Source organism: Eucalyptus grandis, chromosome 9 (genome assembly GCF_016545825.1).
Source record: "Eucalyptus grandis isolate ANBG69807.140 chromosome 9, ASM1654582v1, whole genome shotgun sequence".
Lineage (NCBI taxonomy): Eukaryota > Viridiplantae > Streptophyta > Magnoliopsida > Myrtales > Myrtaceae > Eucalyptus > Eucalyptus grandis.
Window position 1 is genome coordinate 42,502,181 of NC_052620.1, and position 24,513 is coordinate 42,526,693.

The 24,513-nt window shown below is 38.5% G+C and overlaps 1 protein-coding gene and 1 long non-coding RNA gene across 2 annotated transcripts; both read right to left on the reverse strand.

The window, feature by feature from the left end:
* Positions 1-2,862: 2,862 nt before the first annotated feature.
* LOC120288039 (putative nuclease HARBI1) lies at positions 2,863-4,273 on the reverse strand. Its single transcript, XM_039301311.1, has 2 exons — positions 3,758-4,273; positions 2,863-3,679 (listed from the first exon to the last, which is right to left on the reverse strand). The coding sequence occupies exons 1-2, from the start codon at positions 4,080-4,082 to the stop codon at positions 3,351-3,353; spliced, it is 654 nt and encodes a 217-aa protein (XP_039157245.1). The 5' UTR covers positions 4,083-4,273; the 3' UTR covers positions 2,863-3,350.
* A 338-nt stretch (positions 4,274-4,611) lies between these two features.
* LOC120288165 lies at positions 4,612-7,772 on the reverse strand. The gene is made up of 2 exons (XR_005546456.1): positions 5,394-7,772; positions 4,612-5,313 (listed from the first exon to the last, which is right to left on the reverse strand). It is a non-coding gene; the product is annotated as an uncharacterized LOC120288165 (long non-coding RNA).
* Between the last annotated feature and the right edge of the window lie 16,741 nt (positions 7,773-24,513).

A 24,513-nucleotide genomic window follows, 5' to 3' on the forward strand; every position in this document is an offset into this window, starting at 1 on the left:
CCTGACGGATAGCCCTCTCCTCACGACGACCCGAACCCCACGCGTACACGAGCTCCTTCGCCGCAGTCTCTGCTCTGTTCCGGGCCCCCTCGCCTCACCTGCAACCCGTGAGACCGGCGAAGCCGCGGCTGCCCCTACTCTGTTCCGGGCTCCCCTGTTGTTCGATCTCAGCTGCCGCTGGTCACTGCGCCTCTCTGGAGCTCCGAACCCGTGAGCCCCTTTGCCGGCCACCTCCGCCACCAACGCCACAGAAGCTGGTCCCGCTTGCCCTTGCTGCTCTGCCCCGACACCTGCAGCGCCTCCGCCGGAGCCCGATCCGCTCAGACCCTCCGCCCAGATCTGCTCGAGCACCAACGGCACCGCCTTCCACCCGTAGCGGCGAAGCCACCGAGCCGCACCGGTCACCTCACCAGCACCGCCCGTGCCCGCCGCTGCAACGCCGCGAGCTCGCCCTGCTGCACCTCCACCCGCCGGTCATCGAGCCATCCTCCGAATTGCCGGAACTCGCCGGAGCTCCGCACCTCCGCAACCTCCGATCGACGGTGACGCCACCGTTACAGTTGCCGCCCTTCACTGGAGCCGGTGACCAGCCACACGAGCATAAGCCGTGCCTGGGAAGAAAAAGAAGAAAGGAAAAAACAAAAGAAAAAAAAAGAAAAGGAAATTAGGTAGTATATTTTTATTTTTATATTTTTACTTATTTCATGTTATGTTTTTTTTTTTTTTTTTTAAAGTTTAATTATTTAAATTGTAATATTGTATGTCAATATTTGTAGACCTTGTAGACATTAGGAGTTTTATCCCAAATTAAGGTAATTATTAATTTGACCGTAAGACGTCCGGTCATTTTTTTAATTACTTTAATTTTTTAGGAATTTTGATAGCATTTCAATCTTTAAATCATTATAGAGTTAAAATAATTGTTAATTTAATCCGTGAGACAACGGATTATTTTTAGGTTATTTTAATTCTTATCTTCATTCTTTTAAAATAATTACTTCTTTGGAAAGATTAAAAAAAAAAAAAATAAAAAGTACATAAAAATCTAAATCTTGCATTAGAGCATGTAGGTTTATTTAATTAGAATTTTTTTATTAGTAAAATTATATCATATCTAGAATTTAGGCACTTAGGTCCATACACATTTCAGATTTAAAGCAGCGCATTTTGATTTTTAAGATTCATATAAAATTATGATAATTTTCCTTTAATAAAAATCAAAACAAAAAAGAACAAAAGAAATGTTATTTAGGTTATATAGATTTCATAATGTGCACACCATATGTTGCGCTTTAATTAGTGGGTCGTAGGTTGATACTTTAATACTCCTGTCGTGTAGTAGTTTTTTTTTTTTTTTTTTTTTTTTTTTTTTTAAGCCAAAGATTAGTATTGCATCATTATGTTATTCTTAAAAATTATTAAGTCATATTTAAAAAAAAGAGAGAGAAGAAAACACAAAAGTCATTTATTTGGTTAGTTAACAGGTTAGTTCATAATTAATCTTATTTCATGTCATCATTGTTAGTATAGGTTGCATATGTGTAATAAAAAAACCATTAAAAAATCATAAAAAGAACATGCATATAAAATTACCACGTCATACATCTCATATCATACAGCACATGCATATTTAGGATTATATAAATTTGATTGCATATATATAATGATAAGTTTAAGTCATACCATATGAATCGCATTTCACATATCATTAAAGTAAAATCCATGCATATTAAATTTAGATTAAGATTGCATATAATTAATTTTTTTTAAAGAAAAAGAAAAATAGGTGTCCTGTCATTTAGAAATCATGTTTAGGGCATGCATTTTTATTAGCATTTTTATTGAATGTTATTTTATTGATTGTGCACCCGCATGACCACTATTTGCATGTTAGTAGCTTAAGTTAAAATTAATCAACATTGCTTGCAAAATATTTTTGAAATTAAATAAAAGTTACCGAAAGGGCATTAAACTAATCTAGCGTAATCATGTTCCCGAACCTACTGAATCTCTGGTTCGCAAAAGTAAAGTATTCTCCCATACTTTACTTGGATTTCTAACTAACCTAATTGGTTAGTGGCGGCTCCAAATTGAATATAATTGCATGTTTAAATAGATTAATTTCTTAACATTAAGTCCCGATTGGTAGGACTTTGGAGAGTCCGTGCCAAGTCTTCGGACTTAGTAATCCATTAGCCTTCTTTAAGTAATTCACCTTCAAAAATTTTTAGGAAGGTCGCGACAGCTTGGCGACTCCGCTGGGGACATAATTAAATGCAAATGGGAAATCCTTTGGCCCCGTTTGGTTCAGCATTTGGGAAAAGGCTTTTCCCAAATGCAAATGTCTTTAGCTCAAAGAACTTTGAGGGAATGCAAGACTGTTTGGTAAATTATAACTGGAAAGTGCTTTGGGGAAATGCGAGACTGTTTTGGTAAACATATACTTGAAAAGCCTTTTGGTGTGACCAAATTAAAATTTTTACTTTTAATATTTTAAAAATTACAAAAAAAGAAATAATGACTATATAACATTTTACATTTTCATATTGTGAGTAATGTAAAATATACATATTAGTAAATTTATTTAAAAATTATATTAAAAGAATTTGATTATAGATTAAATGCAAAACTCAACTTTTGGCCTGGGGTTCTTTTAGGTTTGTTTTCAACTTTGAATATTTTTTTAATTATTATAGTATTAATCATTTTTGTTAATTAATGATCATTTTAGTGTATTGATAAAAATTTGGGTTATTAATTATTAAAAGATAAACATGATATAGAAAAAAAAAAAGATGAACTTATTCGGTGGACGATAAAGCGACCGATTGTGGATGCTAATTTTTTTGAATAAGCACTGCATATAAAAATGAAGGTCATCATTAAGAAAAATAAAACAAAATTCATCTCATACAAATTTGACTAAAAAGAGTCATTTCATAATAGTACACAAGGTCATATATGTCCGGAAAAAAAGAAACACGTTATACTTAATATTACAAACCTCAATGATTTTGTAAACTTATGGTTATTTCATCACGTAAATGTGCCATGTCTGAAGATGCATACAGATTTGAAGCACCCACCCCTTCATTTGCATCATCATCGTCAACTGAATATTCATAATTGAGATCCAATTCTGCTTGTTCAAAATCCGTATCAGTCACGTTATTTATTTATTTTTTTGGTGACCCAGGGAACCTCCGATCGCCGCTTCGCGGTGGAGAGTAAACCCTGGGGAGACACGTGGGAAACCACCACCCACGTGCCCCGGGTAAGGCACGGCTAGCACTGAAGTAACGATGACGCCGTGGATCGAACTCGGGACCTCTCGTGAAAAGTTCCCTTGCTCAACCACCTACGCCACCACCACGGGTGGTATCAGTCACGTTATTTCTCCGTATATAATTGTGCAAAGTCATTGCCGCTACCACAATTTGCACTTGCTTTTCACATGGATAACTTGGCATATAAGTTAAAATCCCCCACTTCTGTTTTAATACACCAAAGGCTCGCTCAATTGCCGAGCATAACGAGGAATGGGCACGGTTGAACACTTCTCGATATCCCGTAGGTGAAGGACCTCCTTGAAACTTTGGCAAATGATATCTAACTTCTTTATATGGCCCCAAATAACTAGTCGGATTTGGATATCCAGCATCTACTAAGTAATATTTACCTATATAAATATATTGTAAATTTAATCAACATATGCCAATTAGATTTATGGATGTATCTAAACCATTGAATAACATACCTGGAGGAGGATGGGGAAAATGTGCATCATGTCTTCCAATAGCTTCATAAAAGATACGGGTATCATGAGCTTGTCCCTTCCAACCGGCCCAAACATAGACAAATTCCATATTAAAATTACATATGGTTAACACGTTTTGAGTTGTTGTTCCTTTTCGACCAATAAAACGAATTTGATCAAACGCAGGTACAACCGCTGGAATATGTGTACCGTCAATAGCTCCAATACAATCTTTAAAATATGGATAAAATCGTCGATCTTTCTTGATATTCTCTGGAACTTTTCTATATTGTGGATCAGTTGGTTGGATCAAATCTTTTCCCATATCACATACTTTATCTAAAACTAAGCTGAAGTGCCTACTGATGGTTTCTCCGGAGCGTTGAAAACGCTATTGTGCTAATCTATTACCTATACCATGTTCTAGAACATGAAGAAACATACCAACCATTTCTCTAACATCAGTATTCCTAGATCCTCGAAGGCCATAACGTGTTACTAAATCATGCGTTAAATTGTTAAATATAATCTTATGCATTCTAAACATATTGTAGCACCTTATCGGATTAACATCTTCGCTAATCAACTCTTTTAACCATACATAACCCGTATATGTTGAGGTCATGCAAGGTTGTTTGCAAAGGTTGGTCGCTTGATAAAGAATTGCAGCTTCAGTGACCGAGATAAGATCACGTAATTCATTTTCTTCTTGCTCATGATTTTCCTTTGTATGTGAATCATCCATAACTGCTTCAAGTAACAAAATATAAAGAAAAACAATGTATTAACCATCACATATATGCAAACTATCACATTAAGAGAACACCAAATGAAAACCATTATAACATCAAACATTAATTGAAATTAGGTTCACAATAACTGCAAATAAAGATCCATAGATAGAAACAAAGTGGAATGACTAAACTTCAAATATTAAAACAATAAGATGCTAACATCCTATCCACAAAGACTTGATTCTTTTTTCGACTCATATTTGAGATACTTTACTTTCTTTGCATTATCCTTTAAGCTCATAAAAACTTGCCTATTGTTTATATTTTCCTTTAAATGAGAAATTGCAAAAAAATACAAGTCTTCGTCTTCCACAATCCCAGTAATAGAATCCAATATCTCTATGAGATCCTTATAAGGACCGACTAAACTGGTTGCTTTGGATGCAACACTAGTAGTGCTCCTACTCTCAACAACTGTAAGCAGCTTGTTAATCTGTGTTCTGAGCTCTTCTCTTGTGTTCAATTTCCTATCTTTTTTTCCTCGAGCTTGCATCTTTGAAGTCTGTGTCGCTCTCTTACGAGTTTGAGTTCCAGTTGGTTCAACGGTTTCATCCACATGATCCTCAAAGTTTTCATCAGTAGACCCTACAATATCATCGATACCAGGTTGTGTGGTCTCCATATCATTATCAACACATAAACCTTGTGCAGGATTCCATGTGATTCCTCCAGTAGCAACTGTATCTCTGAACATCATATCAACTTTACTTCAAGATCATGATGTATGCCTTTCATCTTAAAAGCCTTAAACTTTGGATTAGCCTATTGTCATGAAGCATTTGCATAAGTTATATTATTAAAGGTGAGCTTAACATGAAAGTAAAAAAAGAAGTGAGGAAAACCTGAATTTTACTCTCCCACCATTCGTCACTCGCATCAATGGTTTTCTTCCTTGAATCCCATCCTAATCCAGTTTCATTGTAAAGCAATGACCTCCATCTTTTCCAATCTTCCTTGAGGTTATCCCACTTACTCTTCATTTTATGTTTATCATACTTTTTGCCCGTTAGCTCCTCAAACTTACTAATTATGACTGTCCATCTATCTCTTTTGTTGTTTGCAGAACGATTGCCTTTTTCAATTTGTTCGATGCATAACTTACAAAAGATTTCTACATCTTCCGAGCTCCAAAATGCATTTTCCTTTGATAAACTCATCTACTAGTAAAGAACAAATTTAAGAGACACAAACAAACAATATCAACCACTCAAGCCCTCTCTTATTAAAAAACTAGAAGATATTCACTTAAAGAAAAGAAAACTAATATTGAGAAAAAATAAGGACACACAAAAACATTATACTTAAAAACAAAGTAGGATGTCAATGTGGAGGAGCTATATATCTCGCATGAGTTTAATCCACCTCAATTGATCTTCCCCGATACACATACGTGGAGTTTGTTGCTTAATATATCTTAGCACTTACTATCTCAAGCAGAACAATTGCCATATAAGATAATCATAAGAAACTATATCTTATGTCCAAATATGTTTTTCATTTGTTTATTCATTTGCTTTAATTACAACAACAAATTAAACCATCAATGAGTCATGTTGAGCATTTCGTTATTGTTTCTAAGTTATCCCTCCTGCAATTCGAGCAAAATGAAACCAAGACGTGGGTGTCGAATAGGTAGGTGTTTTTTTATGACCATATATCATCTTGCAAACCAAAACAGAGAATATTGCTGCTCTCACCCTATTATGTTTCCCTAAAGTAGATAACACACTTTAACTTCTTGAACCGTAGGGAATAGGACTACCTAGGAAATAGTTCACTTAGAGACATTACTTTACCTAGACAAGAGTATATAGAGATTTTCACATAATTACTTAATAGATACTATAATTTACTTGCCCAAAACTATTCTTACAGTGCATTCATATGGCAGACCTGTTACAACAACATGTTTAAGAGGCATGATTATGCTGAAAGTATTGATGATATCACATATTTTGCCTTAAAAAGGAGAATCTATCAACTCCAATTACCATTATTTCAGTGGCAAAACTAACTTTACTTTGGAATTGCCATAAACATCTTAATTCATAATAGGACCTTCTTACAATTTCTTCGGTCAAAAGTCCGCAACTTCTTCAAAAAGTAATTCATAGAATCAGCACAATCAATCACAACCGCACAAGTAAAATTGCAGTGCCAAAATTTTCTCCTCTCATCACGCCAAATCTGATAAAGCCTATCAGCAATCATATGGCCCCATATCAAGCCATGCCGCACAAACACCCCATGCTACCGATACTCCGCCATAATCGAACTTGCCACTCGGAAAACAGTTTCCCACTCAGAAAATTTCTAAAAAGAGCTACACAACTGATCCAATCCCGAAACACACCCACCAGCACATAAACCACCGAAACGCATGCATGCAAAGAGGGGGGAAACAAAAACCCTCCTTCCCCAGAACACACAGACAAGAAAAAAAATCTGAACAAGTAAAAAAAGCACAAAGCTTGCACCTGGTCTGCTACTGCTACTGCTTCCTTCTTCCTCCCCTTTGCTTCAGTGTCCCCATGGATGCGGCTCTAAATCCCGTCAATCAAGAAAACACACGATCGAAGTCAAGACCCGGGTCTCTCTCTCTCCCACATCGAGCAAAAACAAGAAAACATTAAATACCCAGCGAAGCGGGGAGGGGCAAGAACGACAACACCAGAAAAACAGAATCATACCCACGAATCGAAATTGAACAAACACCCGGACGGACGAACAAGAACAGGGGGAGAAAAGAGAGAGGGATCGCCATTGCGGAGTGGCAACCGAAGAGAGAGAGAGAGAGAGAGAGAGAGAGAGAGTGTGTGTGTGTAGAGAAACCAAAATGAGATTTCAAAGGAAAAATCCAGCAGATCTAGAAAACCAGAGAGAGAGAGAGCTGATTTGGGGACCCGAGAAACCCTAGGGATCAAACCCAGAGCGAGGGATGAAATCGAATGATCTCTTGCTCTTCGCGGAGGCAACAACGCAGAGAGAGACGATAGGAGAAATCAACTCAGCAGAATCGCATTCCACAAGGGAAGGCTTCTTCTCAAGGAGGTCCACTCACCCGGGGATCGAACCGAGAGGACGTCGGCCTTGTGATCAGGGAACCCGTGCGGTGCCTCGGGGGAGAGAAAGAGACGAGGACGACTGGTTGCGAGAGTGGAGGCGATGCTGCGAGAATCAACGAGAGCGGACGTGCGAAGAACCGTGCGAAGAAGAAAAGAGCGGACTTCGCACGTGCGAAGAAGAAAAGAGCGGACGTGAAAAGTAGGGTTGAGAAAGGTAGGGTTATGTTTTGTATGGGATAAAATGGGACTTTTAATAAAATTTTGGGGGCAAAATGAGCAATAAGCAAAAATTCATTAATCCTCCCACCAGCATCCCGAAAATGCTGAAATGCCCAAAGCAAGTCCCCATCGGCTTTGGGCTTTCAGCATTTTAAAAGCAAGCATTTTGGCAAGGAGCCTTCAAATGCTGAACCAAATGGGGTTAATTTTTTCTCAAAGGGCTTTGGGGCGGGGCCAAAAATGAAAAGTGAAAAGTGAAAGGAGGAAAGAGAGAGAAGAGAAGGGGAGAAAAGTAAAAAGGTGAAGTGCAAAGTGAAAAAGGAAGAGAGCAGAGGGAGAAGACGTGAGAGTGACCGGAAGAGAGAGAAAAGAAAAGAAGAAGAGAAATTGCTCCTGTTCATCTTCCTCGGTGAACCGAAGCGCTTCGCCAGCCACAGTCGCCGGTCTCCAATTGCGAACGCCGGTGCCGATTGTCGCGCCCGCGCCGCCGCGCTGCAGACCTGCTTGCGACAGCCGAGTTCAACGCCGGAGCCCTGACGGATAGCCCTCCCCTCACGACAACCCGAACCCCACGCGTACACGAGCTCCTCCACCGCAGTCTCTACTCTGTTCCGGGCCCCCTCGCCTCACCTGCAACCCGCGAGACCGGCGAAGCCGCGGCTGCCCCTGCTCTGTTCCGGGCTCCCCTGTTGTTCGATCTCAGCTGTCGCTGGTCACTGCGCCTCTCTGGAGCTCCGAACCCATGAGCCCCTTTGCCGGCCACCTCCGCCACCAATGCCACAGAAGCTGGTCCCACTTGCCCTTGATGCTCTGCCTCGACACCTGCAGCGCCTCCGCCGGAGCCCGATCCGCTCAGACCCTCCGCCTAGATCTGCTCGAGCACCAGCGGCACCACCCTCCACCCGCAGCCGCGAAGCCACCGAGCCGCACCGCCCGTGCCCGCTGCTGCAACGCCGCGAGCTCGCCCTGCTGCACCTCCACCCGCCGGTCATCGAGCCATCCTCCGAATTGCCGGACCTCGCCGGAGCTCCGCACTTCCGCAACCTCCGATCGACGATGACGCCACCGTTACAATTGCCGCCCTTCACTGGAGCCGGTGACCAGCCACACGAGCATAAGCCGTGCTTGGGAAGAAAAAGAAGAAAGGAAAAAACAAAAGAAAAAAAGAAAAGGAAATTAGGTAGTATATTTTTATTTTTTATTTTTTTACTTATTTCATGTTATGTTAGCTTTTTTTTTTAAGTTTAATTATTTGAATTGTAATATTGTATGTCAATATTTGTAGACCTTGTAGACATTAGGAGTTTTATCCCAAATTAAGGTAATTATTAATTTGACCCGTAAGACTTCGGGTCATTTTTTCGGGTCATTTTTTTAATTACTTTAAATTTTTAGGAATTTTGATAGTATTTTAATCTTTAAATCATTATAGAGTTAAAATATTTTTTAATTTAATCCGTGAGACAACGGATTATTTTTAGGTTATTTTAATTCTTATCTTCATTATTTTAAAACAATTACTTCTTTGGAAAGATTAAAAAAATCAAAAAAATCAAAAAGTACATAAAAATCTAAATCTTGCATTAGAGCATGTAGGTTTATTTAATTAGAATTTGTTTATTAGTAAAATTATATCATATCTAGAATTTAGGCACTTAGGTCCATACACATTTTATATTTAAAGCAGCGCATTTTGATTTTTAAGATTCATATAAAATTATGATAATTTTCCTTTTAATAAAAATCAAAACAAAAAAGAACAAAAGAAATGTTATTTAGGTTATATAGATTTCATAATGTGCACACCATATGTTGCGCTTTAATTAGTGGGTCGTAGGTTGATACTTTAATACACCCGTCGAGTAGTAGTTTTTTTTTTTTTAAGCCAAAGATTAGTATTGCATCATTATGTTATTCTTAAAAATTATTAAGTCATATTAAAAAAAGAGAGAAGAAAACACAAAAGTCATTTATTTGGTTTAGTTAACAGGTTAGTTCATAATTAATCCTATTTCATGTCATCATTGTTAGTATAGGTTGCATATGTGTAATAAAAAAATCATTAAAAAATCATAAAAAGAACATGCATATAGAATTACCACGTCATACATCTCATATCATACAGCACATGCATATTTAGGATTATATAAATTTGATTGCATATATATAATGATAAGTTTAAGTCATACCATATGAATCGCATTTCACATATCATTAAAGTAAAATCCATGCATATTAAATTTAGATTAAGATTGCATATAATTAAATTTTTTTAAAGAAAAAGAAAAATTAGGTGTCCTGTCATTTAGAAATCATGTTTAGGGCATGCATTTTTATTAACATTTTTATTGAATGTTATTTTATTGATTGTGCACCTGCATGACCACCATTTGCATGTTAGTGGCTTACGTTAAAATTAATCAACATTGCCTGCAAAATATTTTTGAAATTAAAATAAAAGGTACCGAAAGGGCGTTAGACTAATCTAGCGTAATCATGTCCCCGGACCTACTGAATCTCTGGTTCGCAAAAGTAAAGTATTCTCCCATACTTTACTTGGGTTTCTAATTAACCCTAATTGATTAGTGGCGGCTCCAAATTGAATATAATTGCATGTTTAAATAGATTAATTTCTTAACATTAAGTCGTGATTGGTAGGACTTAGGAGGGTCCATGCCAAGTCTTCGGACTTAGTAATCCATTAGCCTTCTTTAAGTAATTCACCTTCAAAAAAATTTTGGGAAGGTTGCGACAATAGTAAACACAACTAGTAATTCCAAAAGCATAATCTTTATTTATTAACTGGTTAACCTTAGGAGTTTAGCATTTACATGCTTAATCCATAAGGCAACTCCAAAGCGACCATTGGCAAAAAGGGTTAGGGTTAATTTCAGCTTCACTAATTCCAAGGCCAACCAAAACTAACACTAGGCATGTCCACGTCTTGGTCCATCAAGACCCTAAACCACGCGCGGCGGTTCTTCATACTATGGGCTTGCAAATATTTAACAATAATAGGTGAGATATAAATCTTAACAAGTTAACAGCTTAAGTTTCGACTAAGACACTAATTCAGCTACCTAAACTCACACAAAATACCAAATTACCTTGCCTTGGCACACTCTTGCACATTAGTACATAACATATGACAATAATAGTGCAACAAGTATAATTAATAATTAGAACACATTTCACAATATTCAAACATATTGTCAAACACATGTTCCAATTATTATGACCTCTCAGGCCACAACCAACACATGAGTCAACGGTCTTTCGGCATGACTGGGTATCGTCTCACCCCATCGGGTACAGTATCATCCCGGCATTTAGACTCTTGTGAGGCATCTAATAAAAATCGGGCATCGTCTTGCATATTCATATGCATCAAGACGGAACCATTCCCCTGCATAATCATATGCGTCAGGGCTATCATGTGACCCCACAAGCACTCAACCACTCAAGCGATTTTTTTATATTCTGACTTAGTCAATGCAAACGTGGTTCGTGCTCAAATAACAAATCTCATAAATTTGTATTCTTAATAATTCCAATAAAATAATCACATGTGATCACGTACTTGAAATCAACCTGCCAAATTTTGCGTACTTTCCTTTGAAAAACCCATTGCCCCATTTAACACGTAAAATTCAGCATTCAAACCAGAAACCTTAAAATTGCTATTTTCTTACCCAGAAAACCTTCTTTGGAAATAGTAAATATGGCACATACATTAGACTCGTTAATAACTTGGCATAACGAGTTCAATCAATCAAAATTATGCATAAATTAGCATAAAATTCTACTTAATGGCTAATTTGTCATTAATTACACTAACAAAAATTTAATTAAGCTGATCATGATTAATTAGGCTACGTACTATTAATTAATGTAATTGCGATTAATTAAACTAAACTCTATTGTAGGACCGACCAAAAAAAAAAAAAAAACTAAACTCTATTAATTAATCTAACTATAATTATTTAAAAAAAATAATTGACGTTAATAAAAATAGTTACGATTAATTAATCGCACTTAAATTTAATCTAAACAGTCCTTAATCAAAATTAATGCTAAACTAAAATTAACGAACACTAACCGTCACTATCCTTAACTAACCTACCCCTAAATGTAATTAACTACACAATCAAGGATTATGAATTAACTCACGCGTTTTCCAGTGACGACGAGTCCACGGCGATAGTGGCACGACAACATTGAGAACATGATGCTCACAGCTCAATTGGAGACCTGACAGTGGTGGCGGCGGCTCAAGCTGTCGCGCCCCAAACCCCAAGCATACACACATCCCTCAGCAATCAACTAAATTATGACGTTCCCAGGACGTGTCGCCGATCCAAACGATTTATGCACATGCGGAAGTGAAATAAAAATTTCCAAACAACAAACAGACGTGGCTTGGGGACGGTGGTGGTGACGTGGGCGGCTTGAGCGGCGGCGGACTTGGGAGCTCGGCGGTGGAAAAGGTGGTTCAGTGAGGTGGGTGCTTAGCTTGGGCGGTGGCTTGCGGTGGTGAGGATGTGTGTAGTGCGGGTGGCGGCGGTGATGGATGGTGGTGAACAGTGGTGGTGCTGGTGGTGAATGGCGATAACAATGGGATGGGATGAAGAAGAAATGAAGGAGGAGGAAAAGTTGAAGCGAAAAGAGAGGAGATGGAGAAAAAGAGAGAATTAGATTTGTCTCTAGGATTTTCCCCAAAAACCCATTCTTCTCACCAACCCTTCCCAAAATCCTCCTAGCCAAGCCTTATATCCCACCGACCAAAAAAAAGAAAAAGCCTTATATCCCCAAAATATCTACTTATTTTCCTTTTAAGAAGAGTCGACGAGGATGTTCCTCCGGCTTCACGAGGCTTACGAGACACTGTCCGACCCCATGTCGCACCAAGAGTATAATTGCAAACTGGGCCTGAGCCCGACCGTATCATGGAGACCGCCGTGCAGTGTCGTCAATGGAAATAATAAATTTACGACCGATGATCAGGAAATGACGAGTAGGTGGCAAGATCAGATCGTTGAGCTGAAAAGGAGGTCAAACAGAAGGATGGCTCAAAAGAACGGGTCGTGGGCCGCGCGACACCGCGCTCAGAACCTCCGGAGAGATTGAAGAAACCTGTTCAACCAAAATGAAGGATTTGAAAAGTAAGAGAGAGAGAGAAGAAAGTACATGATTTGTTTTTGCCATTAGTCCCTCCAATTATTCATAATTATGTAAGGCACGTCATTAATGATTCATTGATTCAGATTCATTTATTCTTTTGTACGTAATTTATTTTATCAAATAGCAATTGCTTGTTAATAGTCCCTCCAATTTTTCTTTAGTTATTTTATCAAATAGCAATTCCTTAAAGTAATTTATTTAATTATTTATTAATTAAAAGAAATTATACCGGGATAGCTTGTTGTCAGAATTTTGTGTTGATCGTTGTGGTAGTGTTGGTTTGTGCAATTGATTGCTAATTTATGCAATTGGATGCTTGGTGATGGTATTTGAATTATTATTTCAAAAATATGAAAAATATGATATTTTGGTATTTAGTTAGAAAAATGCCGGGTATCAATTTTTGACGCCAAAAATATTTTAAGTACTATATCAAATAGTTAGGTTTTTTAATGAGAGAGTATCACGTTTTGTGGATTGATTTGATTGTGTGTCCACGCACAATTATTTTACCAAGTGTTTTTAATATGAAGAAAATAGGTCAAGTACATTATTTGAAATTTAGACATTTGAGTGTAAAACACGATGTCCTTGGCCGAGATTAGATGTGCGTGTAATCTCTATTGAATCCTTCACGATGCGTTTACGCCGGACAATGCTCTTTCGAGAATGCTCAATGTCAACAAATGCCGGTTGCAGTGAAGGCTAAGCCAATGCTCCTTCGAGAATGCCGTCTAGATGTAGACGTTGCCATGCCCGACGCGACGGAACGACACTCGGTTATGCTGGATGACTACCAACTATTTAGTTGGCCGTGGCCGTTGGGTCATAATTAACTGGAACGCTTGAATGAGTGAAATAACCACACCTGATTATGGGACAAAATTGTGTGGCACGAAATGGGACGCGTTATAACGATTTGGTTTTATAATCGAGACTCCTGTGAATATTTGGTGATCAATGTGTAATGTTCCAGTTGTTAAATGTGTTTACTGTATGCATATGTATATGAGTTGTACTAATGTGTAAGGAGGTGCTGAGGCGAGGTAAATCATCTATGGTGTATACTTAGTGTCACGCCCCGAACCTCGAACACGTCAACATCCCACCTTGGTCATGCAAATGCGACATTCCCAGGTAGTGTCGCCGACCCTATTTATTTATTATTGCGCAAGCGGAGCGTATTATAAAACCCTTGACAATAAAATACATGATAGAAAAGCGGGAAACAATTTCACAACCAATCACTTACATAAACCAACGGAGTTACAGACGAAGGCCTACAGCCAAAAGTCTACAAAAGACCGGCTCTTAAAAATGAATTGTCCTACGACCTACAAGTCAGACACGCTCTCCAATCCTTATGACTTCACCTCTGCAACTCCTCAAGGCCAACCAAAGCTATCTGGCCGCTCCGTCCATTGGGGACCTGAAATTTTAATCCCACAACCGGGATGAGACGATGTCTCAGCAAGTTCAACCCCCTAAACCCCTTATAGAAAGAAAATACGCCCCGAGTGGCCTAGCCACATCACACAAAAGACTTACCTCGCCTCAGCCTTCATCTGCAGGTTAGCATAATTTATATAATTCAACCACGTGCGATTATGATAACCAAACAACCATGGCACACTCACAATATCATAACAATTCAACCACTTGGATCGTCTCAGCGATCAATCGACTCGACCGATTACATGTCATTCTAACAAATCAATCACTGCCTCCAATCACGACCCCATAGAAAGGTTTGACAACCAGTGGCAATCACGGCCCCTCTTGATATGACCTTTAATTAGGTGGTCCATCACGGCCTCACTGGGCACGACCTCTAATAAGTGGTCAATCACGGCCTCATTGGGCACGACCCCTCATAGGTGGTCCATCACGGCCCTATTAGGCACGACCTCTCATAGGTGGTCCATCACGGCCTCACTGGGCACGACCTCTAGTAGGTGGTCAATCACGGCCTCACTGGGCACGACCTCTAATAGGTGGTTAATCACGGCCAATCGCCCATCAATTTCCACACTTAGAATTTTATAAAGAATTTCTATTTATCACAATCAACACCCAATTTGCCACATCCATTCATCAAATTCAAATTCTAAATGCACAGCAGCGATCAGCACAAAATTCTGAGAATTTAGGGTCCCAAAATAAATTTCGAAATTTATTAAATAATTAAATTTATTCCGAAAATTAATTAAATAATAATATCCATATTTTTCACAATCCACACTCCATTTATAATATCCAATCATCAATTTCAAAATCCGAATACACAGCAGCGATCGGCACGAAGTTCGAGTAACCGGGGTCAAAAATAATTTTTCTTTTTTTTTTAAATAATAATATTTTAATAATTTCGGATTATAATATAATATTATAATTTCCAGAATTTCGAAGTAATTAAATAATTCAAAATTAAAATCCTATTATGTCCCATCAAGGTTTATTATTAAATAAACTCTCTTAGCCTTTAATTAAGCATACTTTAAATTAAACAAACATCTTAATCTAATTCACAATTAAATAAATTAAACTAACCACATAAGCTTAATTAACTTAAACTAAGCACACCTAAAGCATAAGTAACCCTCTAAGCGAGGTTTAGTGAGCTAAACTCACCGGATTAGCGAACCAAGTGGACCAAAACGACGGGGACGACGCGAGGATCGACTTTCCTCAAGGCGGGCCGAGCATCCGGGCTCGGGAAGGCGGCCGAAACGGGCCAAACATGGGCTGCCATATCCATTTTCTTGGTTGCTGTCTTGGGGCCAAGAGGGAGCAGATCCGGCATCGATTGAGCGAAGGAGAACTGGCGGTGGCAGCAGCTGGTCTTGGCGGCTGCAAGCGGGACTCTGGCGACCTTGGCGATGGCGAACGGCAGCCGGCGACGCTGGACGCAGCTCTGGATGACAGTGGTGACGGGCTGGCGCGGGCGAAGGAGAGCGGAGAAGGCGGTGCGACAATGAGCGGGCACGGCGACGGGCGTGCGGGTGAACGGCGACCACGACGGCGAGCTCCGGCGAACGGGTGTGCGAGCAGGCGAAGAGGGCGGCGTCGGGCTCGGCTAGCTTCCGGTCGAAGCTCCCCCTTCTCTCTTCTCCAAAGTCCCAAGCTTGAAGATGATGTTGATGGGTGCCTTTCCAAGAGCCAATATCCACTCTCCACTTGTCCAAATCTCATTCTCTTTGGCCCAACCACCATGACATCATCCCATGTCATCTTCCACTAACTCATTTCCTCTACAACCTATTTCAATGGGTCCAATTTCATTTTCCGCCGGGGCATAAAACTTTGTGCAACAATTTCTTCAATTCCACTTGATTCTCTTCCAATTGAGTCCAATTAAAGTCCATAAAATTAATCCAATGTTACCACACTTCAATTCACATCTTCACTTGTCCATAGAACCAACTTAAGTCCCAAAAGCGCGACCAAAAGGCGGACCTACTAATTTCTCGAGCCAAATTAGCCGTTCTCGATTTAATTTCTGAAAAATTCTGATTACATGAAAAATCTTCCGAATATGAGTTAATATTCCTAAAATGATTTGTGACACACCCATACTTCCAATTTCTGAATTCGATCTCAATTCTACGATTAATTTCACTTTGGCACGATACTAGCGCGACTCAACCTACCAAGTAGCCTTTAGAAATTTTCATGCATTTGACTTGTGGTTGATCATCTCAAGCCACAATGTACATGTTTGAAACATTGGTGACTTTCGGTTGTCGGTAATCTCAAGGTTTCAAATACGGACAAAGGATACCCAATCGATAGAAAAGTCGGTCCAGTGCCGATCAACCAGAATTGTGCGATCTGGTGGAATCACCCACACCCGATCACATGCCTCTGTTGAGTCGACCTATCTCCGATCTCTAATTGATTTTTAATTGTGCCGTAATGACCCTTGCAGATTAGCTCGGTCGAAAGATCACTTCCTGGTCAAATTCTCGAGTTTGATGCATTAGAAACTCTTAACGGCTTCACCCAATAGACTAGTTTTCACATGAGTGGCCGACTCAAGGAAAAGAACTATATGCGTGCCAACGAAATGCCCGTCTCAAATTATTGAAAATAGAATTGGAAAATCGGGATGTCACACTTAGGTTGCCTCTAGGTGAATTTTCTTCTTAATCGAGGTTTAGGGTATAGAGTCACTGAGACTTTGTCTCACCCTGTCGTGGTTTAAAATTTTATAGGTCCTTAAATGGAGGTGCGCCACGTTCGTTTTGGGTGCCACGGGAGGCGGAGACCCAATGTACCATACTCCCTATCCACGAGAACCCCGACTGGACCCATGAGCTCGTCATGACTACTATTTGAGTTGATGAGGGCCTACCTCAATTGGTACCTTACCGATTCAAAGCGTGGTTCCGTCACGGGCCTAACAATGTTAGGAGGGCCCCTTGGATGGCTTTAATGGACCTGCCGTCGATGACAAGTATGTGGAGGTACTCGACCCTATCGTGGATGCCGATATTATAGCTGATATCGAGGCGAACCGGGAACCTGAGGTTGAGGAGCTCGCAGCAGAGATAGTTGACCCTTTAGACATCAACATCCTTGATGGTGTTGTGGTAGACCCAGATCCCAAGTAGATAGGGTCCATGGCAGGGTTAGCTTAGTAGCTCTTTTTGAGTCTAGACCTTTTTGTATATAACTCTATAGGGCCGACCTGGTTGTTTATAAAATATGTTTTGTATTAATTGGTTGTTCTGCTTTTCTATTCCATGTTTGTTTGTTGTTTGGAGATTGTAATTTCGCTTCCGCATGTGCATAAATTGTTTGGGTTGGCAACACGTCCTGGGAATGTTGCAATTTAGTCAACCACCAAGGGATGTGTGCGTGCCCAAGGTTCGGAGCGTGATAGAGCCAGTGATACAGATGGAAATAGAGGAGAAAGACTTATGCGTATCATCGCTTTTTCGCTTCCGCATCAAGAACAATAGATCCCAAAATAGGTTCATTCATCTTTTTACTCAATCATCTATGCTCTTATTCTGGTTATGATGATCTTGGGTTGCACGTTTTGCATCCAACAATAAGAGCACAAACATGCTAGAATAATTTAGAGACGAAATGTACCGACAGTGCAATAGCCCCCACAAGAGCAAAAAGCTTATGTTGGGTGCATTTGGTTTGATGTTAAGAGAATGTCTTGAAGAAAATGCATAGGCTTTTGAGCTAAAGGGGTTTTCCAAAATATAAGTGGTATTTGGTAAAATACATTGAAAAGCAATAAATATCATTCGGTAAAAATTATAATTTGTAAAGGATTTTTGTTATTTTTTTATATAAAAAATTTCAAATTATTTACTAACAGTACTCAGCTGTCGCCGGCGAGGGTGACAATAGATTGCTGGCTACTTGCGGTGTAATATTGTGCTTTGACCAAGTAAAGAAAAGGAAAAAGAAAACAAATGTTGACAGGTCAATAAAGCAAAGAAGTGACCAAGAGCTCGCGCAACAAAAGGGAAAGAAGAAATGGGAAAAGAAAGAAGAAGAACAGAGAAATAAAGGGAAATAAATGAAAGGGTTTCATGATTACATGCCATGGGGACTTTGCCGAGTCAATTCAACTTTGCATTTTAATGCACAGTAAGTGCTTACACCCTATGTTTGTCCAATTGGAGTAGATTTAAGAGTTATGGCTTAAATTCAAAATTATGTGAGATTCGAGACGCGAAATTCGATTTTTGAATTGTCGAGCTATGGAATTTCTTGGAAATGGTGGTTTGTGACATCGTGGAGTTGTATAGTTTGTTGAGAGTTGTTTTCGAGCAACAATTTAGTCGAAGCAAAATTTTAGGATTTCGCGTTCAAGTTCTTGTTGCAAACGACTTAAAAAATCAATTTGGTTGAGCAATTTGTTAGCGCGTAGGAGTCATTGTATTAGCATTGAGGCATAGTTAAGCCGTTTTGTAGTTGAAGTAATGTTTTCCTTGGTTTTAATGTCGATTCTCATTAAATTGCTAAGATTATGAGATCGTTTGCTCGTTTATCTTCATGTTCTTTGGTTTTGGGCTTTCCAGGTGAGTAGTGCTATCTATTATTTGAATTTGTAAACTCATATTTCAAAATAAAAAATATGGAGTATATTATGTGCGCATTGTGAATTGGCTAAAAGGCAAGAAGTAATGTCCATAGCATATTTGATGCATAACTTTGGATTGATGGTTTGAGAAACATGTTATGAATGGTCTTGTGAAAGTTTAAATGTATGTATTATGTTGTGAACTAATTTATAGAATGATTTCTTTAATGATTTGGGAAATGTTTAATGAAAAAGATGTTTCGAAATGATGTGAGAAATGTATTGTGAAAATTGCATATATATTATATAGATAATTTTGTCTAATGAACGTATTTTGGAAAGAAGATATATTTTGAGTTTATGAAACCTTTTGCGAAAAAAATTCATTGACTTGAGTATAGTTTATGAAATGTGATTTGATTCGGCATGTGAAACTAATTTAAGATACGAATTCTGAATGGGTTTTTTGGAGAGAATTGATTTGTGAAAGGCTATATTTTGGTTTGTGAATACAGACTCGTTAAGAACTAAAGTTTTACATGATAACATAACTTCGTAAGAGTCACTTCTAGGGCCTTGTAGGCAAGTACTCAGTGTTACACGATAACGTAATTTCATAGAAGCGGCATTTAGGGTCTTGTACTATTGATTTACGTTAATTGAGGATTATGTACTACATGATAACGTAATTTCATGAGAGCCACCTCTAGAGTCTGGTACCATTGATATGTATTGGTTAAGAGTCAAATGCTACATGGTAATGCGAATCTTGTGGGAGCCACCTCTAGAACTTTTTACTACTAAAGGACTAAGTACTTATTGACGATATTGGCGAAATTTGCTCTCCTATTCAAGGAAAGAACATATTGTGGGCAAATCTTTGTATTGATAGTTTTCCTATTTTTGAAATTTCCCTTTTTTGTTGCGGTGAACCTTGTGTACAAATTGCAGAAGAATGTTATGACAAAAATAAGAGAGTCAAGAGTTTTGTCCGAGGACGTAGGCACATTGCTGAACCTCGTAATCCTTGTGTTCTTTTCTGATTGCCTTACTGAAATTCAACATGGCTAGAGCAGGTTTGATTCAACCTGTGATTTTTTATTTTTTTGGGTTTGTTTTCTGCACATCTGATTGTCTTGATCTACTTATGTTCGAGATCATTCCTATTCTACGACAATTTGCATTCTTCGGTTAGTGCTTGTTCCTCTCTTTGTTGCTGTCATATCCTTGTTATTACTAGCAACGCGTCATGGATGGGTCAAAGAAGTCAAAAAGAGATGCATCCAACACAACAAAGGTGCATGAGACAAACAATTAGCGGTTGACTTCGTTGTTGCTAAACAAAAGAAATTACCTTCCTTGGTCACAAGCTGTAACTGTTGCTCTCGGGGGTAGATCGAAGCTTGGTCACATCAACAGGAAGATTAGAGCCTCCCATGATGGATCCCAAATTTGATAAATGGCAAGCGAATGACCACAGTGTGATGTCTTGGATATTCAATTCAATGGAACCAGAGATCTACAAGATATTTGCATATTCAAAGTTAGCCAAGGCGTTGTGGGATTTGATAAATGAGATGTATGGTGAAGCCAGGAATGCATCTCGGATCTTTGAACTGCAACAAGGACTTGCTTCTTCTAAGCAAAGCGCAACACAATCTTTCATTGAACACTTGGGAAAATTGAAGAAGCAATGGGATGAGCTTCGTCAGTATAGACTTGTGACCCAGAATGTGATGGATTATGTCAATCGAGAAGAGCAAGATAAAATATTTCAATTGTTAGCAAGCATCAGGCCTGAATTTTATGACACCAAACGTCAAATTCTTATGAGTCCTGAATTGCCCACTTTCAATGAAGTTTGTGCCATAATCCAAAGTGAGGAAACAAGGAGACGCGTCATGCCTTCAATTCCAATTAGCTTGGTGAACAATCGGCTCACAGTGCTATCAACACGAAGCAAGGAGACTCCACTGCTCGGTTTGCCAAAGGAAAATTTAAGAAACCAGCACGGTTCCATTGTGACCATTGCAATCGTGATGGCCATTCCAAAGAGAGGTGTTGGGTTCTTCATCCGCATTTGCATCTTTCCAAAGACAAGGGTTCGGAAGCTAAGGTGGCAATCCAAGAAAATCCAAACGATTTTCAATCCAAGTTGGAGGCTTTGTCTCAACAATTCAACAATTACTTCAGATACATGGCAATGGAATGAACGCTTCTAGCACCGAAATCGGAAATTTGGCTATGACGTCTAGTAATGTCCATGCTTGCTCAGCTTTATCCAAAACTCAATTTATTGTTGACTAGGGGCTACAGACCACATGTGTAGTTCTCCAAACTTACTATCCAATATTACTTCAGGTGTGTCATATCCACCCATTACTATTGCTAATGGTGGGCAAGTTCCAACTAGTGGTGTTGGACAAATTAATTTCTTTTCAAATAATTCTAAAGCATTGTTGGTACCTGAATTATCCTCAAATTTAATGCCTGTTAGTAAATATACTAATAAATGGAATTGCAATGTTATTTTTACTCCTCAAAAAGTGTTTTTTCAAGATCCAACCACCAGGAGGATGATTGGTGAAGGACAGTTGCAGAATGGGCTGTATATGATGGACCACAACAACGAAGCGTTGATGGCACAAAGGAAGACTGTTGACACTTCTCAGTTGTGGCATTGGCATCTGGGTCATCCCTCTAATTGGGTGTTACATGCTCTTGATATGACTTTAAGTTATGATTCCAATTGTTGTGATCTTTGTCATTATGCTAAGCAGCATAGGTTACCTTTTCCACATAGTACACACAAATCAGAACAGTTTTTTGATTTAGTTCACTCAGATGTTTGGGGAGCTTCTCCTATTAACTCTAAGGAGGGGTTCAAGTATTTTGTTATATTTATTGATGATAAATCTCGAGCTACATGGCTTTATCTGCTTAAATCCAAGAGTGAAGTTATGACTGTGTTTCAAGATTTTTGCAATATGGTGAAAAATCAATTTAACACTATCGTGAAGATTCTTCGTACAGACAATGGAACTGAATATACCAATTGGGCTTTTTAAGTTGTCGCGACCTAAATTTCGAATGAACCGCCTAAAACTAGGCTAATGGATTACTAAGCCTAAACTTAGCTTTAGCTCTCTCAAGCCCATACAAATTCGCGACTTAAGTTCAAGTTTTTAACATGCAAATGATTTTTTCAATTAAGAGTCGCCACTAATCTATTTTTGGTGGGTCGATTAGAAACTCAAGTAAAGTAACAGGAGATTTACTTTACTCCTACGAACCAGAGATTGTGAGTTCGGGGACTTGATTATGCTAGATTTCTCTAACGCCCTTTCGGTACCTTTCTCTTTTAAAAAAAAAAAAATGTTTGGCAGGCAGCTTAAATTAATTTTAAATTTATTTCTCTAACATGTGAGGTGATCATGCGGGTACGCAAACTACCAATTTAACACCCGAGATAAAGCGATGAATAAATTGCAAGACTTACCTCATGGCAACGAAAACATCTGCAATATTAGATCAGAATTCATGCAATGCTTCTAATCTAACATGAAATGATATGATATGGCAATATGACCTAACTATATGACATAAATAAAATGCAGTCTATACTAAAGCGTGAAATGGATTTATTCTAAAATTTTGTATTTTTCGTGAAATTCGAAATTAAAGAAATGCAACAATTAAATATGCAATATAAATTAACCAAATGACCTAATTCTAATGACGAGCAATTTCTAATTAAATGAACCTAGCAACAATCACTGGATGACGGGCATTTCATGAATCTAATCCTACATGACATGCATGATTTTTTTTGTATTTTCTTTTATGAAAATTCGTAATTAAAATCACTAAAATAAAAATCTAACTAAAGTGAAATGTTATCTATTCTAAATGCCTTCTAAATATGCATTTTAAAAATAACTATCACACATTCAATCCTAATCTACATGGAATGCAAATGCAATTTTTTTGTATTTTCAGGATAAACAAAACAATTAAAAGATAAACACTAAATCATCCATGGTCATCAAAAATGTTATTCACCATTCGAATTGAAATTCAAACTTAATTATTTCGCTAATAAAATCGATAAATTGATCTTAAGCCTTAAAGATCAAAATATTAATTTTACTATCACATGATTAATTATTCCATCTAAAACCTTATAGATGGAATAAAAATTCTTATGACGTTGCAAATCGAGGTGGTACATCAGGAATTTCAACCATGCTTTGAGAAATATTTCAAACGAGGCAAAATATCAAAAATTAAAACAAGATAAAATAAATTCACCTAATAAATTAAATCTGGGGAAAATTCCAAATAATGACCCAAAGTTGACCAATTTTCTCAGAGAATGATCCGAAATGAACATTGTGTCAGATAAAAACCTAAAGTGAACCTATTGTCTCAAATAAGGATTCAAAATAGTTGAATCGATTCAAAATAAGAACCCGAGCTTGCTGGTCAGCCAAATATTTGCCATGTGACATTTCCGATGACTAGAATTTGGGCAATTTTGTCTTAAAAAAAAAGATAGGGAAAATTAACAAATCCTAAAACGGAAACAAAAAAACCCTAGGTTTTCTAGGGTCTCCATGTTCCTTGTACCCATCCTCTACAAAGTCAAAGACTGAAGTTCTCTCCATTTCTTGTACCCATTCTCTGCAAAGTCGAAGACCCAAATTCTTTGCCGGTTGAGGCATAAATTGAAAAACAAGAAGAAAACCATATGCTTCTTTCTTTGTTTACGGAGACCCAAATTCTCTGTCGGTCGAGCAAGGTGAGGAGCGATGAGAATCGAGTCGCGACGATGACCGAGCAGCGATTTGGTTGAGGAGCAGTGGGAGAGAAGAAAGAAGAAAATGTAAACATCTAAATGAATAATCTAAACTTAATTAATTTAGAATTTTCCCTTTTTTCCAATTACAAATTTCTGAATAAATTACCCCTATTTTAATCGCCGGAAAATGTCTACCGACGAACTAAGGTCCTCAATAGAGATTAACTTGATCACTTTGGGTCCTTATTTGACACAAAATTCACTTCGGGTTCTTATTTGAAACAATGGGTCCACTTCGGGTCCTTATTTGACACAAAGTTCACTTTGGGTCCTTATTTGAGAAAATAGATTTATTCTGGGTCCTTATTTGGAATTTTCCCTTAAATCTACCTAAAAAAACCTATCTAATAAAATAAAATAAACCTCTACCTAAATTTGAATTTTTTCCAAAAAAAATTCAATCGGTAGAATAGACCGATGGAAGCCTGGCGCGGCACGGTTCAAGGATGGCTGGCCGTGGTGGTGGGTCACCGTCAATCGGAGGTCTTGGTCGTCGAAGCTCTAGCGAAGTGGCTCTATGCAGCTAGATCGGCGGTAACAGCAACCAGCGGCAAAGGGGGTGCTAGGGCAGCAAGGACGGCAGAGCA

Bases quoted from the DNA above. Each gene is read 5' to 3' on its own strand.
- LOC120288039 (XM_039301311.1), bottom strand. From the start codon at position 4,082: ATGGGAAAAGATTTGATCCAACCAACTGATCCACAATATAGAAAAGTT. The intron at 3,680-3,757 runs GTATGTTATTCA...ATATTTATATAG, and splicing joins TTTTCCCCATCCTCCTCCAG to GTAAATATTACTTAGTAGAT.